The 9,698-nt window shown below is 39.1% G+C and overlaps 1 protein-coding gene across 1 annotated transcript in view; it reads left to right on the top strand.

Moving 5' to 3' along the window:
* The first annotated feature begins 465 nt into the window (after positions 1-465).
* Positions 466-9,698, top strand: part of IL20RB (interleukin 20 receptor subunit beta) — a 29,266-nt gene continuing 20,033 nt past the window's right edge. Inside the window, exon 1 of the mRNA XM_058549101.1 lies at positions 466-872. Within this exon, the coding sequence (XP_058405084.1) occupies positions 833-872 (40 nt within the window). The 5' untranslated portion in view covers positions 466-832. The remainder of the gene's footprint in view (positions 873-9,698) is intronic.

The raw sequence follows: 9,698 nt of genomic DNA, 5'->3' as shown, positions 1-9,698 counted from the left end.
ACTGAACTGTATACTTAAAAATGGTTAAGATGGTAAATTTTATGTGTATTTTACCACAATAAAAAAAAAATTAAAAAACCACCCAAACAAACCAAACAAAAAGATATACTGTGAAGAGTCTCGTTCCCATTTTTCTCCATCTTCCCAATTCCCACTCCCTCTGCCCCAAGGTAACCAATCTTGTTAGTTTCTATGTCTCCTTCCAGGTTTTCTTTTTGCAAATGCAAGCAAATATGAAGCTATATATTCTTCTTCACCCCTGACTTTTTTAAAGGTATTAAAAAAATTTTTTTAACTTCTCTACTTTTTTGAAGTGGGTATGTAGAGCTATGTAAAAAGCTATGTAAAAAGAGCTAATCAGTACCCAGCTTGAATGAATCACAAGATGGAGACTTGGAAGAGGAGAGCTATTTGATGAGAGGTAAGATAATCCTGCCTGCTCACTGCCAATGGGGCCTCTAAGGACTGCCAGGGTCCCTCAGGACAGACCCTATGGTCTAAGGATCTCCTCCATGTAGATTCTCTAGCTCCCCAGAGTTACCTTTCCTCTGGAACTCTCCTAGGCCACGCCCCCTGTGGCAACACCTGAGTTTGGGCAGAAAGGAGGGTGCTGCACAGCCCGCCCCTTCTGAGCTGTCTGGGCCGGCTCCTCATTCCAGAACAATTCAGGCTTCACAGCAACTCAGACCTCAGCTCCCACATCTGTGTTCTGAAGCAACGATGGCCGAGATGGACAGAATGCTTCATTCTGGAAGGAAACAGTGTTCCAGGTCAAGCTGAGTCTGCCAAACACAGACCCTCCTGATGGTTCTAGAAGAAATCTCAACAAATCATGTGGTTTTTCTACGCCTCGATTCCGTGTTTGCTCATAGGTAAGTATGAATTAGAATACAGCCAATAGTCTGGGACTCAAATATAGGTTAAGAAGGTGAAAAATACTTTCCCAGGGTTTTGAGTTGCAACATATGCATAGAACATCTTATGTCTGTTTTAAAAAAGGTTTCTCACCTCCTAAACCTCCATCCCCGCATCCCAAAGAAATGAAAAGGCCTGCATTCTGTTTGGAAATCTCTCTGCTAATGTCCACAGAAAATTCTAGCAAGATAAAACATCAAAACCAATAGTCTAAAGGTTAGCAGAACTCAGTGCATTTTGTTATTTAGTTTTAAAATGCGCAACATGGGTATCTCAGTTTTCTGTGTGTGCCTTGGAGATGTTAACTGTAAGGATAGGTTAAAGTAAAATAAAGATTCTAACAAAATAAACATGAATAAAAAGACATAATTTGCAACCTTAATATTGGGTACGAGACTTATAAAAATTAGATTTCTCTCCTGGTCACTGCAGAAAAGGTAGCAGTCAGGTACTCCATAGCATTTAAAAAAATATTTGGTTTGGGGCATTTTCCCTGCCAGTAAGATTACATAATTTTCTCTGCTTCACTCCTGGCTGCTTGTACCTACATGCTTTATTATTCCAAAATTGCAGCTCCTTAGCCTTTGATGTTTCTTCTTGTTGAATCATATTTAAGAGAAATTTCTAATTTTAATACTCCAAAGTATTGGGCACTTTGCAGCGTTGGTGGAAGCCTTGAGTAGTTCTGTCTTTTTTTTTTTTTTTAACAATGAGAACTAATTATTCTAGTTAGTTTAAATCAAGCAACAAATCAATGCTAGGGTGATTTGCAATGTTTAGAACTGGCTTAAACATCAAATTTATGGCGTCCTTGCCTAGCTCATAAACCTTCACAGCTCCCAACTGGTCAGCACTTGATGTTCAGATCTGCTGTTTGTTTCATGACCCAGCATATTCAGACCCCCATCCTGTTTCTCACTTCTCCTTGAAAACAAATATGGACCACAGGTGGCTTCTGTCTTCATAGTTGGCATATGACATCCTCATTTCCACCTCCTGCCTTTATTGTTGTGACTTCCCACCAGAAGTACCATCTCCAGTTCCTTTCCCCATCCCACGCCCATCCTCCCATCATCATTCCAGATGGGTCCCCCCTGTATAGATCCTTCCCAGACTTCTCTCTCCTTTGACCCATGACCCCATGTACTCTGCTTCGGTGGGTTACTTCTGTTTCCTGCACTGGCCTGATGGGGGGGAGGGGTCTGGGTATCTTTCCTCGTGTCCCCACAGCCCCTAGCATAGGCTAAGCATGTTGGTTGATTGGTTAATTAGTTGACGATTGATTAGTTGGTGGGACAAACAAGTTGCCAGGAAAACACTTCTCTACTAAGCCAAAGGGAGAAGATGAAGAGGCCTCATCTGAGTTTTTTTTTATTGAGGTATAATCAACGTATAACCTATATTAGTTTCATGTGTACAACACAATGATTCGATATTTGTATATATTGCAAAATGATCACCATAATAAGTCTACTTAATATCCATCACCATACATAGTTACAAAATTTTTTTTTCTTGTGATGAGGATTTTTAAGATCTACTCTCTTAGCAACTTTTAAATATGCAATACAGTATTATTAACTATAGTCACAGTGCTGTACATTACATCCCCATGATTTATTTAGTTTATAACTGGAAGTTTGTACCTTTTGACCCCCTTCACCCATTTTTTAATTTGATGTTTTCTTCAATGAGGCAGTTCAGTCTTTTAAGCCTTTTCCTTAAAACTCCCGTTTCAAACAGACCTGGAGGTAAGTGTGCTCTTCTGACACCTATAAACTTACACAGAAGAAAAAAAACCACAAGGATGTCAGAGCTAGAAAGACCTGTGCGTGAGTTTTGACTCTATCACTTGCTAGTTCAGTGACGGTATCATATAACTTTGGTTTCTTTATCTGTAAAATGGTCAAAATAGCCACTATGAGGTTGGGAGGGGTTAAATGAGATGTTACAAACAAAAGCACTCTGAAGATGTCAATGTATTCCCCCCTGCGTTAGTTATTTTTATCTGTTGGTTACACAAACAGATGGTGTCAGCAGGTAATTACTTTAGCTGAGGTTGGCTTTATGCAATTTTGACCATTTCCTCTGAATTGTCTAAGTGCCTGCAGTGAATTCTGAAAATTCTAAATGAACTTCTATAAGTTACTCTAGACCCTGGACAGAGGGTAGAATTCTTGCTTTCTTTTACAGAATTCATTTGCCTTGCCCTATCCCTTCCAAAGAAGAGTGTGTGATTCAGGAAACTGATCCCCACTACCAATAACAATAATAACAAGAATGACTATCACAACTGCCATTTCTGAGCACACACTGTGCTCTAGATTAGCAAAAATGTTCTCTTGACTTCTCACATCAATCCTGTAAGGTAGGTGATATTATCCCCATTTTACACACTAGGAAACAGAGACTCAGAGAGGTTCAGTTACTTGCCCAACTATATATGTCTACTAAGTGGGAGGATTGGGACTTGACTCTAGTTTGGCTGGCTCCAGAGCCTGCGCCTTTTGTACTTTGCTACAGAAAACGCTGAGGCGTTGAAGCAGGCTAGAAAAAGGGAGGAGGGACAAAGTAAAAGAAATAAAGGAGTTGGTGCTACCTTTTTTGATGCATTTACCATAAGTGCTGTTGGAGGTAAAAGAGGGCAGAAGAGGACCCAAATGAGGAGAATTGACAGCAGACCCAGTGTGGGGAAGCCAGCATGGTGTCATGCCAGGGAGGAGATGCAAAGATTTGTGGCGGGCAGCCTTTATGTTGCTTCCTTAGCACTGACTCAAGATTTTAGGAAATAGGTGTTCAGCATAAAACTCAGAGCAACCAAAAGGTCTAATGTATAATAAATTGGGGTTAGGAAAAAAGAAGTCAGGCTGAGGCTCATTTCACTGAGGAAGGCAAGGCTCAATTCGCTTGTTCAGTTTTCATTCATACGGCTTTTCTGAGCACCTCCTATGTGCTTGGTTCTGGCCTAGGTGCTGATTAGAGGTGAACAAGACAGAGTCCCTTGTCTTCAGGGAGCATAAGAGCCTGCTGGGAAATATGCTTAAGTCTTTAGCATTTGGGGATTTACCATTCATAGTTTTAACTATTCTTTAGCTACAGAACTAAGGTCTGGATCAGTGGTTCTCAATCTCACATGCACACTGGAATCACCTGGGGAGCTTTTAAAACTGCAAATGCCAGGATTTCACAGCCAGAGATTCTGCCTTAATCTAGAGTGCTTCCTGGGCATTTGGATTTTTCAGTACTCCCTGAGTGGGGCTCCTTAGAGAAGTGGTTTATTCCAGGACTGAGCAGAGGAAATATAAGATAAGTCTGGAGCATCTTGTGGTAAGTGAGGATCTGCTCAAAAAAGGACAGAGGCCTCAATGCAATAAGTATCCTGGATTGGATCCTGAAATGGAAAAAGGACATTAGTGGGAAAACAGGCAAAATCTAAATAAAGTCTGGAGTTCAGTTAACAGTAATGTACCAATAGCATTAGGGGCAGCTGGGTGAAGCGTATGCAGAAATCTGTGTACTGTCTGTAATTTTTTCTGTAAATCTAAAATTATTCCAAAAATAAAAAGTCTATAATAAAAATAACATGAAAAAAGAGAGTGAGGGATGGGTGTAATTCAAAAGGACATAGGAGCCTCTCTGAAAGAGCTCCCAATGGCCAAAGCTGGAACAATTTGAGTAACAAAATAAGTAACAATAAAATAAAATAAATATCCATGAGTCTATATTGATATAAATATAGTTGAATAAATAAATGATGGAGAAAAAACAGCTCTTCATTACAGAATTCCAATTAATAAATAGGAAAATCACTATTAGAACATCACAGCAATAATTGTTGCAAGTAATATCCACCAATAGATGCTAATTGATTAATGGATGAAAGTTTGAGGAGAAATAGAACATTTGTACAGTGTCAAAGCATCTCTCTGAAGTTATTTATTAATTATAAAGGGGAAAATGGTAACTTTACAGTGGAGACGCCACCTTAACCAAGTGACCAAGGTTAACATGACCAGTAACAAGACATATCAACATGTACTCCCTGTGAGCACATGCCAAATATGTATAACCTCAATCAAATCAGGAGAAAACATAAGACAGACCCAAATTTAGGAATAGTCTACAAAACAATTGACCAGTATTCTTCAAAAACGTCAAGGTCATAAAGACAAAGACAGACTGAGAGCAGACTGGAGGAAACTAACTAGCTATGACAATTAAATATAGAATCCTGGGTTGGTTACTGGAAAAAAAAAAGGACAGTAGGGTAAAAACTGTTGAAATTCAAATAAAGACTGAGCTTAATTAATGATATTGTGCCAATGTTACTATCTTAATTTTCATAATTGTACTATGGTTATGTACACATGGAAGGTTGAGTGAAGGGTATATGGGAGCTCTCTGTACTATTTTTGCAACTCTTCTGTAAGTCTGAAACTATTTCCAAATAAAACTTAAGAAAAGCAACCCACCTCTCCAGTGATTCTAAAGGGCAGCCAAGGTTGAAAGCCACTATCATAGCCTCTAGACCAGTTCTTCTTAAAACCTTAATGCGCATGTGAATTACCTAGGGATCTTGTTAAAAATGCAGATTCTGGTTCAATAGGGTGTAGGGTGCAGCCTAGCAGTCTGTGTTTCTAATAAGCTCCTGGGTAAAGAACGTGACGCTGCTGATCCAAAGACCAGACATTAAGACCATGACGTAGTCTATCACTTTCCTGAGGTGTGAATTTGTTTGCATACCTTTTGAAGCTGGGATGTAGGTACTAGTTACCTAGGCAGCGAGTGATGCCAGCAGCCTGCTTAGCAGACATGTCCCAGCTCAGCCTTGCTCTTTTCTTCTTCTGGTCATATACAAGGTAATTCTCTTGAAATAATTTACGGTATTTGAGGGAGAAATTTTAGGGCATAGTGTCAGTTCATAGTGCCAATATCCCTTGCAGTGCCAGCCCCATGTAGTAGACAGAATGATGGTCCCTCAAAGATGTACACACTCTAATCTCTGGAACCTGTGAATATTTTACCTTCCGTGGAAAAGGGGATTTTAAAGATGTGATTAATGCTATGAGACCTTGAGATTGGAAGATTATCCTGGATTATCAAGGTAGGCCCAATCTAATTATATGAGTCCTTAAAGGCTGAGAATCTTTTCTGGATGCAATGAGAGAGAGATGGGATAACAGAAGAGGCAGAAGAAATTCAAAGCATGAAAGGGACTCAACCGGCCGTTGTTGGCTTTAAAGAAGGAGGAAGGGGGCCATGAACAAGGAACGCAGGTGGCCACTAGAAGCTAGGAATGACAAGGAAATATATTCTCTCCTAGAGCCTCTAGAAGGAATACAGTCCTGCCAACACCTTGATTTTAGCCCAGTGAGACCTGTGTCAAACTTCTGACTTGCAGAACTGTAAGATAATAAATCTGTATGGTTTTAAGATGCTGAATTTCTGATGATTTGTTGCAATGGAAATAGAACAGTAATAGGCTGCGAGAGAGAGAGAGAGAGAGAGAGAGAGAGAGAGAGAGAGAGAGAGAGAGAGAGAGAGAGATCAGCGTCGTGAATGCAGCTCTACGCAAAAAATGTTGCTTAGCTAGTTTTGCCCACACTGAGCACCGGAATCTTAATAGTCAGGTCACAGTCACCCAGCTCAAGTCTCTATTGGAAACACCACCAAAGAGGCTCATCCTGTGGGCATTCTTGAGGTCCCTGAGTCAGACCGCTAGAATGAGAATAACACAATTCTCTAAAGTAAGGAAAGCATAAATATTCACAAGGAACCAAAAGATTATACAGAGGGTTCCAGTATCTCTCTCGAGCTCTGGTGAGAACCCTCATCCCGTGTGGCTGAGGAAATAATTCTTCCAGATTTTGCACCCTCCTCTCTGTGGCCAATTTGTCTTTCCTGTCCACACTTCAAGCTTACTCTCCCCTTCCCCCTTGACTATATTCCTTGTTTTTGCATTTGCACGTTTACATCAAGTAGAGTCTTTATTAACTGCTTTCTTCAGAGACTTGACTTGAATACACATTGCTCCTGCTGGATTGATGACATTTCATGTTAATGAGAATGCTGTGTGGATAACAAAGTTTTCTTTTTCTCCCTTTAATTGTGTTCTCAAGACCACAATCAGCCTTCTCTAACAACTGGAAGGGATTTCTAAACCCTTTGTAGGTGGAAAGAGTCACTCTCAGCTTGGAATCTGAGCTGAAAATATATTTGCCGCCTTGTAATATAGGCGCTTTCCTATCTAGCGCCTAGCATAAAATGATCCTCGTGCAGTGCCGTGATACTTTCTATGTAACCCCTTTAAATGTCCCCCGGCATTTATGGGCATTACTGATTTTCCATCTCACACCCAATGTGTGTGCGCTACATAAACATGGGCAAAACTGAGACGAAATTTGGACTATGCTATATAAATAGCATAAGGATATTGAAGATGTTGCCTTTAGGGCTCCAAAAGAAGGAGCAGTTTTCATTTTAATACAAGAATGAGACTGAGTACTTTGCCCATAATGGAGTTAGATTTGGAACTTCATGGGTAGGAGCAGAAGGTCACACAAGTGCAAATTATTACATTAACATAATGGAGCCACCTAAAAGTTGGGACATTTCTTGCTGTTTTCCTGTCTGGGCGCCCCCACATGAAGAAAGACATACCCAGAATTCAACCTCAGAGTGTGTTACTTAAAGCTTTGAGTGTCCTAATCATCAGGTTTCCCTCCCAAAACAGGATTCTTTCACTGATTTAATTGACTGAATCTAATTATAGAACTTTACATTTTTCCTAGGTACATTTCATCCTGTTTGAGTTTACCCCATCATGAGTTTTTAAATTGTATGCTGTCATTCAGATAATCAGAATTAATGCTATTTTTTTTTAGCTGTGATGACATTATGGTTGTATTTTTTAATTGAAATTTTGTTGAGGTAATTCTAGATTCACATGCAGTTGTAAGAAATAATACAGAGAGCCCGGTTTCTTCAACGGTATTTTGCAAAACTATAGTATAATATCAGGGTCAGGATATTGACGTCATTGATACACTCCACCCATCTTATTCAGATATTCTCAGTTTTACCTGTACTCATTTGTGTATGTGTGTGTGTGCACGCAAGGGTGTGTATAGGTTTGCGTAACTACCACCACAGTCAAGACACTGAACAGTTCCAACATTACAACAATACCTCCTGTTGCCTGTACCCTCCTTCCTCCTACCCACACTTCCCCACTGTTCCTAACCCATGGCAACCACTAATCTGTTCTCCATTTCTCAAATTTTATCATTTCAAAAACGTTAGATGAGTAGAATCATACAGTATGTAGCTTTTTGGGATTGGCTTTTTTTCACTCAGCTTAATTCCCTGGAGATTCATCCACATTGTTGTATGTATCAATAATTTGTTCCTTTTTATCGCTGAACAGTAGTCCATGGATGGATATACTATAGTGTGTTTAATCATTCGCCTATTAAAGGACATCTGGGCTGATTCCAGTTCCTCTATGGACATTTGTGTGCAGATCTTGTGTGATATAAGTTTTCATTTTTGGGGGATAAACGCCCAAGAGTGAAATTGCTGGGTTGTATGGTAATTGCAAGCTTAGTTTTACAAGAAACTGCCAAACTATTTTCCAGAGTGGCTGTACCATTTTACATTCCCATCAGTAATCTATGAGTGATCCACTTTCTCTGCATCCTCGCCAGGATTTGGTTTTGTCACTTTTTAAAATTTTAGCCATTCTGATAGCTGTGTGGTGCTATCTCATTGTGGTTGTAATTTGCATTTCCCTAATCGCTAATGATGTTGAACGCCTTTTCATGTACTTATATGCCATCTATATGTGTTCTTCAGTGAAACATCTCTTCATGTCTTTTGCCCATTTTCTCATTGGATTGTTTGCTTTTCTACTGTTGAGTTTTACGAGTTCTTTATATATCCTAGATATGAACCCTTTGTAAGATACGTAGTTTGCAAATATTTTCTCCTGTTTTGTAGCTTGTCTTCTCCTCCTAACAGACTCTTTTGCAGAGCAAAAGATTTCAATTTTGATGATGTCCAATAATAAGTTTTTCCTTTTATGGATCTTGCTTTTGGTGTCAAGTCTGAAAACTCTTTGCCTAAACCTGAAGATTTTCTCTCATGTTTTTTCCTAAAATTTTTAGAGCTTTATATTTTACATTAAGTCTGTGATCCATTTTGAGTTACTGTTGCATAAGGTGTGAGATTTAGGTTGAGGTTCCTTTTTTTTTTTTTGCCTGCAGATGTCCAATTGGTCTAGTATTATTTGTTGAAAGGCTGTACTTCCTCCATTGGATGGTTTTTGTACCTTTGCCAAAAATCACTTGAGCATATTTGTGTGGGTCTATTTCTGGGCTCTCTATTCTGTTCCATCGATCTATGTGTCTATTTTTTTTGCCAATATCACACATTCTTAATTACCGTAAGTCTTGAAATTGGATAGATTGATTCCTCCCTCTATTCTTTTTCAAAATTGTTTTAGTTATTCTAGTTCCTTTACCTTTTCTTGTAAATTTTAGAAAAAGCTTGTTATATCTATAAAAAACCTTGCTGGGCTTTTGATAGAAGTTGTGTTAAACCTGCATATCAATTGGGAAGAATTATCATTTTAACTATATTGAGTTGTCCAATCCATGCACACAGTATGTCTCTCCATTTAGTTAGGTTTTCTTTGAAATCTTTCAACAGCATTGTGGAGTTTTTCACATATAAATCCTAGATATGTTTTGTTAGATTTACACCTAAGTATTTCATTTTTGGAG

The sequence above is a fragment of the Diceros bicornis genome, chromosome 2, assembly GCF_020826845.1.
Source record: "Diceros bicornis minor isolate mBicDic1 chromosome 2, mDicBic1.mat.cur, whole genome shotgun sequence".
NCBI lineage: Eukaryota > Metazoa > Chordata > Mammalia > Perissodactyla > Rhinocerotidae > Diceros > Diceros bicornis.
Note: the sequence above shows the minus strand (reverse complement) of the source record. Positions and strands in the feature narration are given on the sequence as shown.